The sequence below is a fragment of the Taeniopygia guttata genome, chromosome 30 (assembly GCF_048771995.1).
Source record: "Taeniopygia guttata chromosome 30, bTaeGut7.mat, whole genome shotgun sequence".
NCBI lineage: Eukaryota > Metazoa > Chordata > Aves > Passeriformes > Estrildidae > Taeniopygia > Taeniopygia guttata.
Window position 1 is genome coordinate 7,239,486 of NC_133055.1, and position 22,238 is coordinate 7,261,723.

At 55.6% G+C, this 22,238-nt stretch overlaps 1 protein-coding gene and 1 pseudogene across 1 annotated transcript; both read right to left on the bottom strand.

Annotated features, from left to right (window-relative positions):
* Positions 1 to 18,271, bottom strand: part of LOC140681001 (uncharacterized) — a 42,646-nt pseudogene extending 24,375 nt beyond the window's left edge.
* On the bottom strand, positions 18,168 to 20,618 carry LOC140680911 (uncharacterized). Its single transcript, XM_072919814.1, has 2 exons — positions 20,520 to 20,618; positions 18,168 to 20,011 (listed from the first exon to the last, which is right to left on the bottom strand). The coding sequence occupies exon 2, from the start codon at positions 19,924 to 19,926 to the stop codon at positions 19,045 to 19,047; it is 882 nt and encodes a 293-aa protein (XP_072775915.1). The 5' UTR covers positions 19,927 to 20,011; positions 20,520 to 20,618; the 3' UTR covers positions 18,168 to 19,044.
* Positions 20,619 to 22,238: the final 1,620 nt, after the last annotated feature.

Consider the following 22,238-nt stretch of genomic DNA (forward strand, 5'->3'; position numbering starts at 1 on the left):
TTGCATTCGAAAAGAAAAAGAATTAGCCCAAGCCCTGCTATTCAAATCTCCAGCTGCTGTGTGTCTTCCTGTGGCAGCTCACGTGCAAACACAACTGGCTGCCTGCTCAGCTCGGCACTGGACGGCCACAAACAGGGAGAGCCCTGGTGAACATCTCTTTGGTCTGGCGGGGCAGCGAGGGCACAGGAGACAAAGACTGCTCCTCCCGTGTTCATGGGGCAACAGAGAGATTTTATTTCCCAAGCCCCCCCTCACACAGGGCTGCCGTAATGCTCTCTTTTCCCCCCCTTTGTCCCAGCTAGCTCCGTGGGGGGAGGCGAGTGCGGGCAATTTCCGTCTTTTCTGGCGAGCCCTCGCGGGCGTCGGCAGGTGCTACGTGGGTCTGGGAGCAAAAGGCGAGTCCTGCGGTGAATAAAAGGAGAGAGACTTTTCTCCCGGTGGCAGAATCCCGGTTTATTGCGGCTTGGTTGGGAAAGCAAAAACCAAAAAGGCTGCGGCGTGCCGTGCTGGAGTTTGTTCGTGCCGCCTTGCCGGTTAGTGGTGGGGCGGCGTGTTCCGGAGCTGGCCGCGAGCCAGGGGAGGCGGCACGCGGGGCCGCGGTGCTGTGGCAGACACACGCGAGTGCCGCGGCGGCAGCGGCTGCAGCAGCGGAGCGGAGCGGAGTGGAGCGGCCGCAGCGGGGTTGTCCGGAGCAGCGGCGGCGGCGGCAGCAGCACGCGGGGGCTGGCAGAGAGAAAAGCCGCGGCGGGGGAGCGGGGCAGCAGCAGCACGCAGTGGCCGGGCGAGAGAAAAGCCCGGGGCGTCCCCAGCCCGCGGGTTAAGTACCGAACAGGGGAAACCCGGGGCAGCCAATGGGGTAACGCCACGGGGGGTCTGAGGGCAGTGGGGTGCAGGGGTACATCCAATGGGGGATGGACAGGTGGAGGGTCCCAGGGCGTCTGCCGACCCCGCCGCGTGACTGACAGATGGCCTGAGATGCAAACACAATGACTCTGCACTTTCCCGGGAAGGCAAACCGCGGGGACAGATGGGGAAACCCGGGGGGGTCGCTACAGAGCGCGGGGGGGGGGGTACATGGAACGAAATTATACATAATAAAACATATAATAACACAATTCCACACCTGAGGGAAACCTGAGTGACACCTGGCACACCTGAGTGACACCTGGCACACCTGGGCACAGGTACATCACACCTGAATAACACCTGAGTGACACCTGGACACAGGTGATGTCACACCTGGGTGGGTGCAGGGAGACAGAGCCACCTGTGCAGGGACACGGTGATGTCACGTGTATGACATCATAGCACCTGGGGGATGAGACAGCTGGGGAGGGGGGGAACATCACAACATCACAGCTGCTGAGGTGACACACAGCAGGAGCCCCAAGGAACACCTGGATCCCCCCAAATTACACCTGGGACACCCCCAAAACCACCTGGAAATGCCTCAGGGACACCTGGATCAACCCTGGGACATCTGAACTTCCCTCAAGGACACCTGGATCCCCCCAAAAACCACCTGGGTCTACCCAGAAACCACCTGGACCCACCCAGGATCTCCTGGACCCACCCAGGGAAAGCTGGACCCGCCCCCCAAACTCACTGGGACCCCACTGAAACTCACCTGGATCCCCCTCTAAATCCACCTGGGACTCCCAAAACGCACCAGGACTTCCCCAAAACCCACTTGGAGCCACCCAGGAACACCTGGGATCCCCCAAACTCATTTGGACCACCCCAAAGCCCACCTGGAGCCCCCCAAAAATCACAGGTGTGGTCCTGCTCCCCCACTCTCCTGGGTTTGAATTTTTGGGTCGATTTGTGGCGATTTTTGGTTTCCATTGATAAAAATCTATCCGGGGGCGGGGCCAAGGCTCATTTGGGGTGGAGCTTCAGGAGGGGGCGGGGCCAGAACCGGGAGCTGGGAACTGGGAGGGGCGGGGCCTGAGGGGGCGGGACGCTCGGTGGGCGTGTCCAGCAGCAAGGGGCGGGGCCAAAACACAGGGCGGGGTCTAAAGAGGGCGTGGTCAGTGTCTGGGGGTTCGTCCTGCCCGCTCCCACCCCCCCAAATTCCCCCGGACCCTCCCTCACCGCCCCTCCCCCACCCATGGGACACACCCCGAAACCTCCCCAGCCCCTCCGCACTCAGTCCCCCGAGCTGTTTTCACCTGGCAACCCCGAAATCTTTGGGAATTCTCACCTGGGACCCCCTAAAGCTCACCTGCATCCCTCCAAAATCACCTCAGGACCCTGCAAACCTCACCTGGAACCCTCCAAACCTCACCTGGAACCCCCCAAACCTCACCTGAGATCTCCAAACCTTTTCTGGGATCCCTAGACCTCACCTAGGCAGCTGGGAAACCCCAAATCACTGGGAATTCTCATCTGGGACCCCCCAAACCTCACCTTGGACCCCCCCAAAGCCTCACCTGGGACCCCCCAAACCTCACATGGGACTCCCCAAGCCACACCTGGGACCCTCTAAAGCTCACCTAGGACCCCCCCAAAATCTCCTCAGAACCCCCCAAAAGCGGCCAAAGGAGGGGCAGGGCCGGGGCGATGACGTCACCTCTTCCTGTTTCCCCTCTCCGGCCGCGCCGCAGTCCAGCGAGTCCCCAACTGTCCCCGGCTGTGTCCCCTCCCCGGAGTGTCCCCGCAGCCATGGAGCCCCGCGAGGTGCGACAATCCCGGCGGGGGGGCGGGAGGGGACAGGGGAACACAGGTGTGGCAGAGGGGTGGAGAGGACAGGGCGGGACAGTGGGAGACAAGAGGGTGACAAAAGGGACAGAGGGGACAGCAGAGCCCTCCAGGGACGGGACAAACGGGACCACAGGAGGGCACAGGGGCCACTGTAGGAGGCCACAAGTGCCACCAGGCCCCTGACACCTCTCCTGTCCCCTCCCCAGCTGTCCCCCCACCAGCTGCTGGAGGTGATGGTGGCCGTGGTGGCAACACTGGGCGAGCTGGTGGCCACCATGGCCAGGCCGCACAGGGACGTGCTGCTGGCCGTGTCCCCAGAGTTCCTGCGGGTGGCTGTGGGGACCTTGATCTTTCACCTCCAGGACGCCCTGCGCCACTACCGTGTCCCCTCCCTGCGCCACCGCCCTGTCCCCTCCCTGGGCTGGACCCTGGCCAACCTCGGGGACACCCCAGGGACCACCTGGACCTGTGTGAGAGCCCTGGCCAGCGCCAGGCGTGTGCTGGACAGGCTCATGGACAGCTGGGCCCGGCTGCCAAGGCGGCCACCGAGCTCCGCGACACCTGCAGGGATGCGGCCACCGGGAGGGGACAGCGGCTGGAGCTGTACCTGGGGCTGCTGGGGGACTTGGTGGCCGCGTGTGGCAAAGCCACTGCCTTCCCCCGGGAGCTGCAGCGCTGGCTCAGGGACATCGAGGCTGCCCTGGAGGGGACAACGGAGGTGTCCCGATTTCTGTGTGGCCTTGGTGGCCAGAGCGGCCGAGGCTGAGCATCTGTGGGAGGCCAGTGCCCCCCTGGCCACGCGTCACCTGCTGGGGACACTTGGGGACATCGACACCCTCTTCTTCTGTCCCTCTTCTGGCCACGGTGGCTGTGCAGTGGCCGAGCGGTGCCAAAGAGCCATGGAGGTCATCCCGAGGCTGCTGTGCACAGAGCAATATCACCACTGGGCCGTCATCAGGCCCGTGTCACCTCTGCAGAGACTCGGGGACATTCTGAGGGCACTTTGGGAGCACTTGGGGACACTTTGGGAAGGTGTGTGGCGACACCAGTGGGGGCGGGGGGGTGAACGAGCCTCCCCTCAGTGCCTTGCAGGAGACCCGGCTGTGATTTGGGGGCTGGGGGGGTCCCCAGGCAGCCCCCGCTGCTGAGCACTGACCCTGCCCCGGGTGGTGCCGGGACCCCCCAAAAACCGCACCCGCACCCCTTAAGTGCCCTCGAACCCCCCTCGAGCACTGACCCCCCCCTCACCGGGCACTGGGATGAGTAGAGACCCCCTCTCGGTTTTCTGGGGGTCGAGATGACCCCGAGATTGTGAAAAGTCCTTTTCTCCCAGCCCGCGCGGGCAGAGAAGGAGTCGAGATGCGGAGCTTTGCTTCTCAGGGCCGTTTATTTTCCCTTTTCTCTAACAGCTTTGTCCGCTCTGCTGAGCTCTGTCTAGCAGGTCGGTCTGTGGCAGTCTCCCTGCCCTCAGGGCGCTGTTTGCCTTCTACACTAAAAACTACCTGTACTGTGTTTACAATAACGTGCCAATATCTATCATTTATGTTGGACAGTGTGTCTCTACCTTCAACCAACAGAAAAGTGTCACCATCACAGCAAGACACGGAGGAAAAAAAGAAGGAGAAGAAGCTCAGGACACACCCAGATCCCTCCACCTTGTCCCATTGAACCCCGTATTTTAAAATGTTAAAATTCTACTTTTCCACCCTGTGTTAATTCACCTACCGCTCTACTCAAACCCTTGTGCCTTGTAATTCCCCATACAAAGTTGGCAATTTTCTCCAGGGGCTAAAACCAAAGCCACCGGTGTTCTTGACACCATGCCAAGGTCTCCGAGGCCCCTGCCAGGGTCTCGAGCCATCCAGGGCAGCCAGAGGGATGTCCTGGATTCTGACACCCCCCAATTACCGAGCAGTGGGAGCCCCCCGGGCACTGCCCCCCCCTTCACCAAGCACCGGGATAGGGACCGGACCCCCATCGAACCCTGGGAACCCCACAAGCACCGGGACCCCCCCAGGCAGCGCCACCCCCGTGCACCGGGACAGGGACCAGACCCCCCTCGTGCACCGACCCCGCCGAGCACTGGGCCCGGACCCCCTTTGTGCCCCCCATCCCTGACGGAGGTTCCATCCCCTCTGCTTTGACCCCCCCAGTGCCGCAGGACCCCCAGGAACAGTGCAGGGACTGTGGGGGACCCCAAGGGCTGGGGGGGCACGGGGGGTTAACCAGCACCAGGGGAGTCCCTTAGGGTTTGGTCCTTTCCCCCCGGTTGTCTCCCAGGACCCCCTGTTATCATCAGTGACCCCCCCAATTTACTGGGACCCCCCCCATTCACTGTTTCCCCCCTTCCCTGACTCCCCCAAAGCGCTGGGACCCCCCGAGCCATGAGCCCCCCGCTCACCCCCCATCCCCCATCCATGGGAACCCACCCAAATCACAGCAGCACAAGGAGAAGAAGCCAACACCTTCCCCACACCCAGCATGGATCACCAGGACAACGGATCAGCAGGGCTCTGCCCAACGGGGGTCACTGGGGATCATCCAGACCGGATCCTCCCATGGGGGATGGAGCTGGAGCAGCGCACCAAGCTCTTCCCTCACTCTCTTCCCTCACTCCAAGCTCTTCCCTCACTCCAAGCTCTTCCCTCACTCTCTTCCCTCACTCCAAGCTCTTCCCTCACTCCAGGCACTCACAGGGCTTCCCTTAGTGGTGCCTCCGTTGGTGCTGGGTCAAGGCTGAGCTCTGTGAGAAGCTCTTCCCACACTCCCCACACTCCTAGGGCCTCTCCCCTGTGTGGATGCGCTGATGTGTTCTCAGGTGTGAGCTCCGTCCAAAGCACTTCCCACATTCCAACACTCCTAGGGCCATTCCCCAGTGTGGATCACCAGGTGTGCCATCAGGCCAGACTTGTGTCTGAAACCCTTCCCACATTTCCCACACTCGTAGGGCCTCTCCCCGGTGTGGATGCGCCGGTGCACGGTGAGGTGGGAGTTTAGCTTGAAGCCCTTCCGGCAGTCGGGACAGCGGAAGGGCCTCTCCTCTGTGTGACTCCGCTCATGTACGAGGAGATCGGAGCTGGTGTGAAACCCCTTCCCACACTGGGAACACTCATAGGGCCTCTCCCCTGTGTGGAAGCGCTGGTGTCTTCTCAGGTCTGAGCTCTGCCCAAAGCTCTTCCCACACTCCCCACACTCATAGGGCCTCTCCCCGGTGTGGATCCTCTGGTGCCGGATCAGGTGGTCGCTCCGACTGAAACCCTTCCCACATTCCAAGCACTTGTGGGGCTTCTCCCTGCCATGAGCCTTCTCCACCAGCTCCGAGCTCCGGCTGGATCTCTGCCCACCTTCCTGGCTCAGGGGGGCTCTTTCCTCCCCACAGCTCCCTGGGCTGGGTTTGCAGCTCCTCCTCCTGCAGCATCTCCGGGGCTTTTCCTCCTCCTCCATCCAGCCACACCCAGGGAATGAAAAATCCTGGTTTGGGGAAAAAAAAAAAGGAGGAGAGCACCTTGGACTGGAGGTTCCTCCTTGCTCCAGTTCATCTCAGGAAGTCATTGGGAATCTTGTGTCTGTAAGAACCTCCAAAACACCAAGATTTAGCCCCAAAATCCCACAAACTTCAAGATACAGATCAAAACCTCCCCAAACATCACAAGTCAGCAAAAACCTCCTCCAAAACATTAAGACTTAGCTGCCACAAAAAAGCAAAGCACCAACATTTAGCCCAAGAAAGCTCAGAAACACAAAGATTCACCCCGTGAAAATCCTGGATCCCCCTCCACAGTCACCTGCTGCCCTGGGGCTGGGGGAGGCTGAAGATACAGGGAGGGGTGGAACCTTCTGCTGCTTCCTCTTTCTGCTCCTCCTCCTCCTCCTGTGTCCCTACTCTTCCTCACACTCCTCTTCCTCCTGCTATTCCTTCACCTGGACAATCCCACCTTCTCCTGCCACCTGCATCGTTTGACCATTCTGTTCCTCAAGCCTGCTTCTCCTTCCCTTCTCCTCCTGCCCCCAGGCCCAGCACCCACTGCCGGCTCCCTCTCTCCCCCAGACCCACAGCATCCCAGCCGAGGGGCAGGGATGGAGCTGGGGCAGGTCGGGCTGGGGCAGCGCTGGGCTCTCGGCCGCTCCCGCCCGCACTCGGTCCCCACTGCAGCCGCTCCCGCCAGGACAGCGCGGGGGGGCCCGGCCTTGGCGCTGCCCCACTCCCACCTCCCCAAATTCCCCTCGCGGGGGCGATGGGGCCGAGGGGGGGAGTCCAGTTGGGGAAGGCTCAGAGGGCCAGGGAGCTGTACACAAGGGAGTGACAGGAGAAGGAATTGGTTTCAGAAAATGTTATCAGTTGATGACACAGACTGCTGCTCTGCCAAGGCCCTGCTCAGTTCATGAACTTCCAGAAGAACAACAAAGACTTAACAGAGCCATGAATATCGTTTGCTATATAAAAGCAGGGAGCATATTAAGGGAGTATGTAGTAGGTGGATTGGGAAGTCTGTAGCTCTCAAGTACTTCAGCCAATGGGGAAAGCAGAGGGAGATGTGGCCAGAAGAATTAGGATGAAATGGAGGCTGTGTCCTCCAACAGCTGGAGAGATCACATGGGGAATGTCCCATGGAATTGATCTCGGGAATTCCTTACCCTGGGAATTCTCCACCTAGTGCAGGGTGGACATAAGGGATGCACATTTAAAGCAGTCTGTGGCCAGAATCCTGTCTCTGGTGCAATCTCTCCCCCAGGAAGCTGGGCTGGCACAGAGCCTGCCTTGGCACTTTGCTGTTGCCAACATCCCAGCAGGACATCGGCCCACACATCCTCTGCTGAAATCCTCGGCCTGGCCACCCTCCTTTGGCAGCTCCAGCCACCGGGGACAGCCCTTGCTGCCACTGCTGCAGCTTCAGCGCTCTCTGGGCCTGCCCTGCCACAGCTGCTGGGCAAGAGCACGGGACAATTCCACTCTGGCTCTCACTTACACTCACACACTGCCCTGCCTGCCATGGCATTGATGGAAAATACACCAGCTCATAGACTTTAACATTGTTAACCTTTCATTTCTCTACTCTGGCTTGCTTTGCCCTGGCCCTGGGGAAAGAAATGTTAAAGGTTTTGTTAAGGGATGTTACACCACTCAGTGGAGATGAGTTTAACATCTCAACACACTGGGAATGGCCCAAAAGATACCCACAAAGATAACGCCCAGCAGCAAAACATCAACCCCAGCAGCAAACAGCAACCAACACCTACCCCAGACACTGCCAGGGCTGCAGACACCTGGTCTGCAAAAGGCTGAGAAGGAAATCCAGCACTTCCCACCTCATTAACAGCAGAAGCAAAGAAATCTGCACAACTTGAAACTACAGAACATTAAACCAGTGGATTTAGATTGCTTTAGACTGTATTAAGTTAGGGAAAAATCGAGTAAAACCCACGTGTCATGGAACGATTTTCTCTGCACACCCGGGCTTTGTGGGGATGGAATGATTTCTGCTGCACATCCTGGCCAGAATCAAGGAATGCCTTGACTCTAACAATAAACATATTGGTGGAGTTTTTCTTTTTCCTGCAATTTCAGTGCTAAGTTTGGAGCATTAGAGTATTTTTAAATTACTCCTACTTCTATATTGCCGGTTGGGTTTGGGTCAGGGATGAGAGAATGAGATTTTACTTAGAGGAGAAGTAGGAAAAAATTTAATTGACTTGGAAATTTTTTGTGTATGTTTGTGTGTGGCTCATAGAGATAGAAAAATTTTGGTCTGGCTTTTTCGACGTTCACCTTTAGGCAACATTTTGTGAAGCTAGAAGAGATTTAAAGGTGGCCCTTTAACTCATACATAGAAGATTTGAAGGAAAAGAAAATAAATAGAAGATTTGAAAGAAAAAAAAAAAGAAAAAACAGCAGGTTGGGGGGGGGCACATGTGAGGCTGCTGAAGCTGCTCTGGAAGAGAAGCTGCATTCCAGGCACCCAGGAGGAGCTTTAGAAATGCAAATCAGCACTGCTGGGGCAGAGTGGGGACAATGTACCTGGCTCTTCTTGCCTGGGGCAGGAATTGGCTGATTCCCTCTGCCCCTCACCCCAAGCTCTGCCTGCTTGCACAGATGGAATCTGCACGGCTGAAGGCAGAGCCCATGGTGAGGATCTGACTCTGAAACAGAAATGGCTGAAGCTGCAAAGGGAAACAGCAAATGGAGAATGTTGTGAAAACTTCACTAAAATAAGGGGGGGGATCATCCCTCTGCCCAGTCCAACATCTGCTGCCACTGTCTGTGCTGTACAGGGTGGATCAGAACACTGGGGCTTTTGCTAGAACAAGTCCAGGGAAATCAGTTGGAATTCAAGTATTTGATGCTGTATTTAGAAAAATGCGGTCATTCATGCAGCCCCAGCTTGAGGGAGCACCCAGAAATGGGGAAAAGATGAAGGGCCACCAGAACAAATCCTACAACACCACAGACCAGCCCCTGGGAACCCAAACCAATTCATATCAGGAGGCAGAACCCATTTATCATTTCAATGGCATCATTAGATTACAAGCTGTCCTCAAAAGAGAAGCAACTAGACAGCTCCAGCTCCTGACCTTCCTGCTGACCAATCCACTGAAAGAGGAACACAACATTTCACCACGGTTTAAGATCAGATTATCTGTGAGGCTGCGGACTACAACCATGGCAGAGAGCGCACGGCAAATGCCCCACGGCCTCTCCCTCTGCTCGGCAATAAAGTCACTTTTACAGGACTCCTCGCTCTCCTCCGGCCACAGAAACCTCCGGCGACGGGAATTTCCCCGCACGCTCCCGGCCGCGGGGCAGCCCCCTCGGTCCTACCCACAGCAGCCGGGCCGAGCCAGCGCTGCTCCGGCAGCGGCTCCTGCCCAGGCCCCGGCGGGAAGGAGACCGCGGGCAGCCGCTCCCGCCGCGCCCTCAGCCCGGGGCCGGCACGGGCCGGACACGGCACCACCGACCCGCCGCAGCCCCCTGCCGCCCCCTCCGCCCGCAGCCAGCCCCGAGCCCCCGCAGAACCCAGCGCGGCTCCCACCTGCGCCGGGGCCGCCTCCGAGCTCCGCCGATGCCGCCTCACCGCGCTCCGGCCGCTGCCGCCGCTCCCGGGCCCGCACAGACGCTCCTGGCGCCAATGGCGCCGCTGCCCGCCCACGGCCGCCCTCAGCCCGCCGCCGGGGCCGTGCTGCGCCCCGCTCCCACCAATCAGCGCGCCGCAACCGCGACTGACGGCACCAGCGGCCAATGGCAGCGAGCTGGGGGCGGGCTCTGCGCACGGCCCAGACTCGCCCCGCGCTCTCAGGGCCCCCCGCGCTGCGTGAGGGCAAAGCCGGAGATGAGCAACAGCCCCGGGACGGGCCCGGGCCCGAGGCGGGATTGAGCTGCCCACACAAACAAACTTCTCCGCACCTCCCGCCACGGCTTTCCCGGCCCTGCGCCTTCCGTGCCTCCGGCTCTGCGGGAAGCCCGGGAGCCTCCCTTCTCCTGCCCCTCATTAGTGCATCGGTGCTTCGCTTTGATTTCCCCCAAAAAGGGAAACCTGCCCAAAGCCCTGTGGGTGAGCGGGGGAGGGGAGAGATTTCTGGCAGAAAACTCCAAAGACTCAGAGCAGGATGAGGAGAAGTCAGTGCAGAGCCTTAAATGCAGCTTTCCCCACGCCTCCCTGCTCCCAGCTGCACCTCCTCCCCCGGCAGGACAGGAGACAGGGAATGGGGCCGTGCTCAGCTCATCCCCCGCGGCTTCTCCCTCTGCTCAGGGACAGGAGTCGTTCCCTGCTGCACCCTGCGCTCTCTCCCAGCCGAGACTTCTCCAGGAACTTCTCCGAGCCGAGTCCATCCCCTGGGCCACAGCCCCCTCCAAGTGCTGCAGCGTGGGTCACTGTGCCACGGGCTCGGTCCTGCCAGGCCAGGCTGCTCCAGCGGGGCCCCTCTGCCCACGGGGTCACAGCCTCCTCTCAGGCATCCCCGAGCTCCAGCCTGGCTCCTCCAGGGGCTGCAGGGGGATCTCTGCATCCCCACGGACCCGCAGGGGGATCTCTGCATCCCCACGGACCTGCAGGGGGATCTCTGCATCCCCACGGACCTGCAGGGGGATCTCTGCAGCCCCACGGACCTGCGGGGGGATCTCTGCAGCCCCATTGTAATATATGTTATGGAATAATTCGTGCTTATGTAAAATATACATCAAGTCAGTTGTGCTTGTACAAAAAGATTCTTAAAGTTTTAAAAGGCCAGAAGCAGCAGCCGGGGCTGCAGAAACCACAGATGACAGAGAAAGAAAGACCTCATTTACAAATGAAAAAACGTGGCTCATTGCAGATATGGGCTCTTTCCGGGGGCAATCCAGGAGGCACCCAATGTGATTAGTAAGGGTAGTCAGAAGATCAACCCAGACTGAATCACAGGAATTCTATCCCTTCCCCCTCCCTCTTCAAAGGGGAAAATCAGAAAAATACTCAGATTATTGGGATATTGTAGATTGAAGGATGCACACAGGCAGTAAAATTTTTGTGTGAATAAACTGACAGAGGAGATGATATAAAATGGAGCAAAGAAGATGGTGAAAAACTAAGAAAACTGAAGTTAAAACTTGCCCCAGTATCAACTTTAAGCTTACCTTCACTAGCAAAACCCTTTCATCTGTACGTAAATGAAGAAAAGGGGGTAGCTCATAGGGTTTTGTTTCAGGAGTGGGGAGGAGTAAAGAGACCCGTGGCTTATTTATCAAAGATGTGGGATCCAGTAAATCAAGGCTGGCCAGTGTGTGTTCAAGCTATAGCAGCTACTGCAATCCTGGTAGAGAAAAGTCATAAACTGACTTTTGGAGGTAAATCAATTGTGTGCACACCTCATGCAGTATGAAATTTCTTCCAATTTGCATTGTGATTTTTATCTTGAAATACATAACTTACTGTACTCTAGGACTGAGAAACTAGTTTACAGCTGTGACATAGCAAAACCTGCCATTAATTTATTTTGAGTTGATGCAGTCTGTTCACTCAAGTGGTTCTCAGTGTGTAAAGTTAAGCTAAAGGTAACACCAGCTGCTTGGTAGGTCAATGAGAAACATTTTTTCTTCCAGCCAGTCCTTTTTCATGTACCCAAATGTGTTTTGCTTTCTTAGTTTTTTTGGTTTGTTTGTTTGTTATTTTTTCTGGAAGTGCTGGCTACTTGCAGTGTACCTGGAACAGCAGCTAGAATTGTTCATGCATGAGACTTCTGAAAAAAAGGGCTCATTTTTTCCCCAGACTTGGAGGTGGCTACATATAGAAAAGGGAACCTACAAAGCGAGGTGAAGAAAAGGTTTCAGTATCTTCTAATGTAAGCTGTTAATTTTTTTACTTTCAGCATCACTGTGGGTGTGTGACACATACACATTAAAAAGATGGTGGGGGGATCTCTGCTTGCTGTAGGTTTATTTCTTGAATGAGTTAGAGAGCTGTGAGGAAGTTGTGGGCTCCCTGTGTGGATTACCCAGGCCTGCAGGGAGGGCTTGGCCATGATTCCCTCTGTGCTGCAGGCAGCCCTGCAGCGTGGCAGCAGTGGCTTGCCTCTGGTGAGTTTGCAGGCAGGGTGCTCCAGCACTGCAGTGCTCAGGGGCAGTTTCCTATTATGACATTAAGGCTTGAATTCAGGAGCGCCTCTTCCCACCCAGGTATTGTTTGTACCACAGGAGCCTCTTTGGAGAGTGTTTCCTGGCAGTCGAAAAGAGAGTATTGCAGAGAAAAATTCCTCACTTGCTGTCCTTCCTCTGCCCTCAACTCTATTCATATTTTGTCCATTCCCTCTTCAAAATACAGATTTGTCAAACTCATGCTCTGTGTCCTCAGATGCCCTTCCCAAATCAAACCTTGGCTTCGTTGCAAATTGCATTGCACTAACTAGCATTGCCTTAAATTTGTTTTGGTGCAGGCAGGGTCACTTTGGAAGTAAGTTGTTGTTTACTTTGTTCCTGCAACCTTTTCAAGCTTGTGAATGGAAAAATTGTGATAGCAAAATAAGTCTTTAGTTTTGCACTGTCAGCTGTGAGTGGCTGGTAGCCTTGGTGGAGGGTGCTGTGAATTACAGGCCTGCAGAACACGCATAACAAAAGTAATTTACTTTGTAAGGAAGTTGAAAAAGGGGGGAGAGGTGATTGGCAGACTCACCTCTCCAGGATGTAGGACTAATGTTAGAAAGTGGACTGATATGTGAATGTGGCTGCTGAAAGATGAAGAGAGAAAAAGAAAGAGAAAGAGAGAGAAAGGGAGAGAGAGAAAGAGAGCGAAGGGGACAGCGAAATACACCCCCAAGGTCCCCTCAGCCACAGCTATCTGTAAGTTCTCCCCCATTCCTGCTAGGCAGAGTGACAACAAGGAGGGGGGGAAGTGGGGAAGGACAGAGTTAAACCCAAGGCTGTGAACAGGACCACCAGTAGAGAGAAGATCAAGGCAGAGATTGTGACTCTCACAAAGTGGTCTATTGTCTTAAGCAAGATTTCTTTTTTCTTTCTGATTGCTGTTGTTAAGAAGAGAAGGCTTTTGTTCTGAAGACTAAAAGTCTGTAAGACTAAAACAGTTAAATGTTACCCAAAAAGTAAAAGGCAAGAGATGTGATACATCTCATGTTAAAATTGGCCTGGTCTTTTTTATTTAACTAATTATAGCTCACAGGAAGAAGAATTGGTTTCTGCAGATATTAATACAGCTGGGTACAAGAAGAAGAGGCAGATGTAGAAAAAGAGTTTAGTTAAACCCAGAAAGTTTTAAAGAAAACTAATGGTAAAAGTTAATGCAATATTGTTTTTCTTTTAACACTGTGCTATTAAGAAATCCTTTCCAGGTACCATTAAAGCAGCAATCCAAACCACAGAAAGAGGATGAATTCATGCCAGCAAAACCAAAGGACTTGTGAAGAAACTTGAGGAATGGACTATCACATCTAAACCGGGTGATACCAAATTGACTTCCAACCAGGACTGGGTGGTAATGGTTTGGGAAGACCCAAATGATCCAAGGCAGGTACAAAGAACAACACCTCACTGAGAAATAAGGCAAAGCTTGCATCACTGGTTCTAAGCCCAGCCTGAATAAACCCTGAGACGCCTCCGACACCTCCTTGGCAGAGGAACACTGCCACTTCAAACAGGAGGATCGGGAGTGTTTCAGTCAAAGAGTTCTTATAGCCTGGCCTCAGCCTGTGGCTTGTACAGGGAAGAAGGGAAATTGCCATCAGTACTACACTATACTTTATTTTATTTATCCTCATATTGGACATGGCAGCTGGGTTATAAGTGAATGTTTAAATTATGAGAATAATTGGCATTGTAGTTCACAAAATCTATGTTCTTGTTGCAAGAGGTATCGAGTACTGAATCAATTCCCTATACAGATAGAACCCAAAACAACTGAAGTAATAACTTTGTTTTGTGGATGGGAATTATTAGTGCCTGTTGAGTGAGAGATACCTGAGGAACGGTGGGAAACCACAGTTAAGGAGTGTCGAGAAGGACTTGCCTAAAAAATGAGTAAAAAGGAGTGACAAGGGAAACAGAGGGCAAGCCTGGACTGAGCACCACCGAGAAGATCACACGTACCTGCTGTGGGAAGCAACCCCACAGGCAGGGGAGGTGGGGGTATAAGCCATGCCAGACCTCTGTCATTCCTGTTTCTGTCTCTCATTTGTTGTCTTTTCCCTTCTGAGATACCAGCAAGATCGTGTCCCAAATGCTACGGAAAGTATTACACGGAAAGGAACCAAAGTTCCTTTTTGTTACACACACCCATGTCAACAGCCACAGACCCACCCAAACTGAGTACCTGCAGGCAAAATGGGGAAAATATTGGATTACAAGGAACTTGGGAAAAAGTAGTAATACTTGGGGCATGGAATGTCCAAAAGGAGAGAGATGGATTTGTTTTACATTTGATCTTAGACATATAGTCCAAGATTCGGTAAAAAGCCAATTAGTAAACAAAAAGGTGAAACCAGCACAGCAATCTAGCTCTGCATTAACCCCAAATTATATACTGCATTGTATTATAGGACTCCAAGCAGTTATAGAGGAGATAACAAACAAAGCTGCTCAGGCACTGGAATTAATACTGAGTCAGCAAAGCCAAACTATAACTGCACTGTATTAAAATAGGTTGGCTTTACACTATTTATTGGCTAAAGAATGGGGTGTACAGATTGTTGAAAATAGATGGCAATGAGGGCGTCATCCTGGAAAAAACAAAGGATATCAGAAAAAAATTATGACCCTGGTATCTGTCCAAAAAAAACCAAAGGGAAAATAATGTTAAAAACTAACAGGTGGGGTAATGTATTGAAAATGGGATGGTGGAAGAAATTAGGATTCTTCCTTTTATATGTTACAAGTGTTTTGATATTTCTTCTTTGTTTAATCCCATGTTTTATTTGATTACCAACAGAGTCCAAAGAATGCAAGAGGATAAGAAATATTGCTCAAGCCAAATGATTTATAAAGAATAAGAGGAGGGATTGTGATAAATGCATATTTATGATTGGCTTTTCGCAAGTGTTACAATGAATATTATATGTGTCATGTTAGAAAGTTTATGCTGTATTAATTCTCTTACATATTGTGTTAAGCGTAGTTTTAGGTTACAACATAATATTAAAATAGAGACTATGTACATGGGGGGAGTTTTCTTTTTAGGAATAAGATACTCGCTCGAGGAACACCTCAATCTTCCAAAGGAGGGGAATTTATGGCTTCTTATCAGAAGAAGCTGATTTCTTCAGGCCTTGCTTAGACTCCAAGATGCCAGGGGATTAAAGGAAACAGTTGACATACAAATCCTGCTGGATACCCAAATCCAATCCTAAATGGTCTCAAATCCCAAATCCTAGATCCAAAAATGAGGTGGCAATGCTCGAGGAGGGGTTGGGGGCACTGAAAGGGGTCCTGGTGCCTCCAGGTGTGGGGTCAGTGCTCAGCAGAAAAAGCTGCCCAGGGACCCCTTGCCCCATGCCAAATCCCAGCCAGGCGTAAAAAACAAAGTTCACTCTTTGAGGTTTCTAAAAGTTTAATGAGAGATAAAAAAGCTTTGGCTATAAACACATTCCAAGTGTCACTGTCCCTGATGATGTCACCACCCCGATGACATCACAGCAGTGACACTACTGTCCTGAAGCAGCCTCGGGGATGTCCTCCATGGCTCTTTGGCACTTCTCAGCCACCACACAGCCACAGGGGGCATCAGGGTCACAACAGGAGCTCCAGATGAGGGTGTTGATGTCCCCAAATGACCCCAGCAGGTGACGTGTGGCCAGGCAGTAGCTGGCCTCCCACAGCCATTCAGCCTTGGCCACCTTGGCCACCAAGTCCCAGGGGACATCGGGAGACACCTCCTTTGTCCCCTTCAGGGTGGCCTCAACGTCCCCGAGCCGGCGCAGCAGCTCCCAGGGGAACACAGTGGCTTCGTCACACGCGGCCACCAAGTCCCCCAGCAGCCCCAGGGTCACCTCTGCCTGCTGCCACATCATGGCAACCAGCTGGCTGGAGCCACCTCGGCCTCTCCCGTGTCCTCTGCAATGTCCTCTTTAATGTCCTATCCCTTGTCCTCGCCCATTGCCCCTCCCATGGCCTCCCCCATGGCCTTTATTATGGCCTCTCCCATGTCCCCTTCCGCGGCCTCTCTGATGGCCTTCCTTACAGCCACAGCGGTGGCCTGGCCAGTGGCCACGTCCCTGCAGGCGTCCCAGAGCTCGGTGGCCTCCTCCACCAGCAGGAACCAGCTGTGCACCAGCGTGGCCACTGGCCCCCACCGCGCTTGTCACCAGGTCCCAGGTGACCCCTGGGGTGCTCTCATAGGTGGCCAGGGCCCAGCCCAGGGAGGTGACATCGCAGCGCCACCAGGTGACACTGACTGGGCCAGTGTGTCACGGAGGAGATCGATGAAACTCTCCAGGGCCGGGTGAGGTACCTTGGGGACACAGCCAGCATCATGTCCCTGTCCAGACTGGCCGTGGTGGCCACCAGCTCGCCCAGGATGGTCACCGCAGTGGCCTGCTGCTCCAGCAACTGGGAAGGAGATGGGGAGGTGTCAGGGACCTCCTGGCACTTGTGGCCTCCTGCAGTGGCCCCTGTGCCCTCCCGGGGTCCCTTTGTCCCCTCCTGTAAGAGGCTGTCTGAAGACCCTCACCCATTTGTCTGCTGATTGCCACGAGAAGGAAAAACCCCCCTGCTGCAGTTCCGGCTTGGAGAAGGCAACAGTGCAGGTGCAGCCACTGCACTGTCACGGCAGCTGTTCCCAACGAGGCCTGGCAAGAACTTGGCAAGAATTGTGCCAGGACTTGGCAAAGACCCGGCATGGAGCCAGCACAGGGCGGCTGCTGCAGTGCCTACTCCACTCTCCACCCTTAAGCTGAATGAACTGTTGGGGTAACCCTGGTGGTCTCTCACTGCAGACCCCTCATCTGCCTCCTTACCACCGTGACAGACAGAGAACAAGAACCCTCTCCCCAAGGACTGAGACTGAGACCCCGACCACAGAGAGTGGGGGGGAGAATGACATGATCTGCTCTGCTCAGGTAACTTCAATGGACTTATTCTTCATTGTGTTTATCCTGCCCAGATGGTTTTCAGTAGATTCACCTGTTCCCCCCACAGCAATTTCAATAGACTCTCATTGCTCTGCATGTTCCCGCCTTTTCTCTCTGTGGACTATAACTGGACCCCTGGGCTGGGCAGGACTTTTCAGACTCTCCCCAGCCCAACAAGACGGATCCCCATGGTCCAGACCAGTGAGGATCTGGCCTGTGTTGGCAGCTATTCCCATCCCCCTCTCCTCTCTCTCCCTCTCTATCCTTCTTATTTCTTTTCTGGCCCCACTATGGCATTTATTGTTCAGGCCCCTAATAAAAGTGCATTTATTGTGATTAAACTGATAGTCCCCTGCTGTTTGTTTTTTGCACTTTGAGATCGGCTAAGGAACCATCACGATACCCGCTACCAGCGGATCGTGACACCCCCCAGGAGACCTGGCCCAAGCTCCCCCTCCCCGCTCACCTGCAGGATGGGGGGCGATGATCCCACAGGTGGGGGCTGCGAATTCAGGCAGGGCTGACCGCGCGCTTCTCTCTGCTCTGCTCCATCCACCTTTAAACCTCCTCTTCCTCTTCCTGCCGCCCCTCCTCTTCCATCCCCCCTCCTCCTCCTCCTCCTCCTCCCTAAGCCCACCTCCCGCTCCTCCTCCATCCCTGCCCTTCTCTCCCTGCCCTTTTCCTTCCCCCTCCTCCTGCTCTCTAACCCCACCGCCTTCTGCTCCCTCATCCCTCATCTTCCATCGCTCCTCCTCCTCCTCCTGTGTCCCGTCCCCACCTCCTTCTCCTCTTCCATCCCTCCTCTCCCACCCCTCCTCCTCCACCTCCTCCTCCTCCCTAAGCCCACCTCCCGCTCCGCCTTTGTCCCTCCCCCTCCTCCTCCCCGGCAGCACTGGGAGGGACTGGGCTCTACCGGAATCCTACTGGGATCCTATTGGGAGTGACTGGGACTGTACTGGTATCATACTGGGATCATACTGGAACCATACTGGGATCGAATGGGACTGTACTGGCTTTGCACAGACACCATAGTGCCCCACACAATCCCTGCTCCCAAAGGGCGAACCGTGAGGGGAAAGGGAGCGAGGAAAGGGCGGAACCGTGAGGGGAAAGGGGCGAGGAAAGGGCGGGACCGTGAGGGGAAAGGGGGCGAGGAAAGGGCGGGACCGTGAGGGGAAAGGGGCAAGGAAAGGGAAAACCGTGAGGGGAAAGGGGCGGCTCAGGCCAAGGGCGGAAATGTGAGGGGACGCTCTGTGAGGCGGAGCTCTGCAAACAGAACTGCCACGGACTGGAAATGAACGGCAAAGAAATCAGTAAGTCTGAAAGTTTTATTTGCTATCAAATACATCCCAGCCACCCAGCCCCACACAATCCCCATCTCACCACTCCAAATTGCGTCTCACTTCTCCCAATCTCCTCCCAGCCCCATCTCAGCCTGGCAGCTGTGGATTCGAGTGAGTTTGGTGTGGGATTAAGTTTTTTTGTGGTAAGAACAAGCAATTTGAGGTGGGATTGAGCCTCCGTGGGTTAAAATTCATTTGTTTTCAGTGGGATGTGAGTGGTTTTGAGGTGAAAGATCAATCCCTCTTGGCTTTTGGAGTACAGAGAGATTGAGAAGAGAAAAACATGCAGGTTAAAATAAAAGGAGAAGCAGCCAGGTGTGTTCCCAACATGGATGACAGGGAATGTGGGTCACCAGGGCTGTGCCCAATGTGGGTCCTCCAGTGGGGGATGGAGTTTAGCTCTTCTCGCACTCGGGGCACTCGCAGGGCTTCCCTTACCGGTGCCTCCGTTGGTGTTGGGTCAAGTGAGAGCTCTGTGAGAATCTCTTCCCACACCGGGGCACTCGTAGGGCCTCTCCCCAGTGTGGATGCGGCGATGCTGGATGAGGGTGGAGTTGTGCCTGAATCCCTTCCCACAGTCGGGGCAGCAGAAGGGCCTCTCCTTGGTGTGAACTCGATAGTGCCGGAGGAGACAGGCGCTGGTCTGAAACCCCTTCCCACACTTGGAACACTCGTAGGGCCGTTCCCCAGTGTGGATCCTCTGGTGCACGATCAGGCTGGAGCTTGTCTGAAACCTCTTCCCACACTCCCCACACTTGTAGGGCCTCTCCCCAGTGTGGATGCGCCGGTGCGTGATGAAGGTGGAGTTGTACCTGAATCCCTTCCCGCAGTCGGGGCAGCAGAAGGGCCTCTCCTCCCTGTGAACGCGATAGTGCTGGAGGAGACAGGAGCTGGTCTGAAACCTCTTCCTACATTCGGAACACTCGTAGGGCCGTTCCCCAGTGTGGATCCTCTGGTGCACGATCAGGCTGGAGCTGTGGCTGAAGCTCTTCCCACACTCCCCACACTCGTAGGGTTTCTCCCCAGTGTGGATCCTCTGGTGCACGATCAGGTGGGAGCTCCACCTGAAGCTCTTCCCACACTCCGAGCACTTGTGGGGCTTCTCCCCATCATGGAGCTGCTCAGGGACCCCCAGCTCCGAGCTCTGGCTCCATCTCCGGCCGCCTCCCCGGCCCAGGGTGGGTCTTTCCCCCTCAGATCCCCGCGATCTGCGTTTGCAGCCCCTCCTCGTGCGGGATCTCCGGGGCTTTTCCTCCCCATCGGGTTCCTGTGCTGTGGAGCTGCTCAAAACGGCCTCTTCCACCAGGTTCTGCTGTGGGGATTTGTCCTCCCTGCTCTCCATCCTCAGCTCCTGCCCTGGGGGAGGAAGGACAAGGAGAGGCTCTTCCTCTTCCTCCCAGCCTCCCAAGGGCTGGGAATGGGAAATCCTGGTTTGGGGAAAACAAGGGATGAGCATGTTGAGTTTAAAGCTTCCTCTGTCCCAGTCCATCTCTACAAGTCCCTGGCCACCTGGGCTCCATAAAAACCTCCCAAACACCGAGATCCAGCCCTGAAAAAGCCTCCCAGGAGTTCCCCGTCCCTGCTGCCTCCCCTTTGCTGTTCGGGGCTCCCCCCTGTCCCAGCTGCTGGGGTCACGCTTGGATTGGGGGTCCCCCTTCTCCTCGCTGCCCGCCCTCCCCAGGCTGCCGGGAGTCCCAGCAATCCCAAAAGCTCCCCCCTCTTGGCTCTCCCCATTCAGGGGTGCCGGGGCTGTTTGGGCTCCCGGGCTCCCTTCTCCCCTTCTTCCCTGCTCTGGGCTGCCGGGGCTCCAAGGAGTCCCCCCAAGGGGACTTTTCCGCTCCGCTTTGCAGTTCTTCCTTCTCCAAACATCTCCCCAAAAAACCCAACCCAGGCACCCCCCAGGAGACCTGGCCTGAGCTCCCCCTCCCCGCTCACCTGCGGGATGGGGGGCGATGATCCCACAGGTGGGGGCTGCGAATTCAGGCAGGGCTGACCGCGCGCTTCTCTCTGCTCTGCTCCATCCGCCTTTCAACCTCCTCTTCCTCTTCCTGCCGCCCCTCCTCTTCCATCCCTCCTCCTCCTCCTCCTCCCTAAGCCCACCTCCCGCTCCTCCTCCATCCCTGCCCTTCTCTCCCTGCCCTTCCATACCCCCTCCTCCTGCTCTCTAACCCCACCGCCTTCTGCTCCCTCATCCCTCATCTTCCATCGCTCCTCCTCCTCCTCCTGTGTCCCGTCCCCTCCTGCCTGTCCTCCTTTATCCCTTCCCTTCCATCCCCCCTCCTCCTCCTCCTCCCCATCCCCACCTCCCGCTCCTCCTTCATCCCTGCCCTTCCCTCCCTCCTCCTCCTCCCCCAGCAGCAGCGACACCCTCGGTTCCCGTTCCCGCAGCCCCGGCAGCCCGCGGCAGGAGCGGGGATGGAGCCGGGACAGGTCGGGATGGGCAGCGCGGGGCTCTCGGCTGCTCCCAGCCGCTGTTCCAGGGGGGAACCCGGCCCAGGCCAAAGGAGAGGCAAACTGGGCAAACTGGGGGCTGCACATCCAAACTGGGGCTGCCTGGGGACCCTGCCTGGGCACTGCCGGCCCTTGGGGCTCCTCTCAGGAGATCAGGAGAGGGGAACACAGAGAGGGCTCGGGGATGCCAGGAGTGGCAGTACTGGGAAGGACTGGTTTGTACTGGGATTGTACTGGAATCATACTGGGAGCAGCTGGGCCCATGCCAGGGCAGACTGCAGTCACCCCGAGGGAGACTGGGATCGCACTGGGATCATACTGACACAGAGTAGGAGCCTACGGGGGCCAACTGAGACCACGCTGGGGGCAAATGGGATATACTGGGAGTGACTGGGAGCATGATGAGGGTGACTGGGAGCAGCTGTGAGCAACTGGGATCATGCTAGGAGCAACTGGGAGGAACTGGGAGTCACTGGGTGCCTGCTGGGGATGACTGGAAACGACTGGGCTTATACTGGGATCATGCTGGAGGTGACTGGGATCATACTGGCAGTGAATGCCACGACACTGAGGCTGACTGGGAGCAGTTGTGAGCAAATGGGATCGCGCTGGAAGGAACTGGGAGTGAGTGGGAATATGCTGGAAGGAACTGGGGGACACTGTGAGAGACTGGGAGGGACAGTGAGGGTGAAAGGGGCAACTGGAACCATGTGGAGCACGACTGGTTCATATTGGCACTGACTGGGAGCACACTGGCGTCATCTCTGGATCATACTGGGAGGGACTGGACTAATACTGGGAGTGTCTGAGAGTGACTGGGAACACACCATGCACAGCATCCCTGTACTGGGGGTGACTGGGAGCAACTTGGAGCACTCTGGGAGCAAATGGCATCATACTGGGATTGACTGGGTTGATGTAGCTGGAGGCAACTGGGACCATACTGCGAGTGATTGGAAGTTACTGGGATTATACTGGGACCATACTGGGAGTGCTGGCATGTGACAAGGATCATACTGGAGGTTACTGGGCTCATACTGGTGATGAAAGGGAGAAACTGGGATCCCACTTTGGGCTACTGGGAGCAACTGAGAAAAACTGGGATCATGCTGCAAGCAAACTGGAGGAATTGGGAATGACTGGATGCAGGCTGGAGACAACTGGGACATACTGGGCATGACTGAGATCATACTGGGATAACAA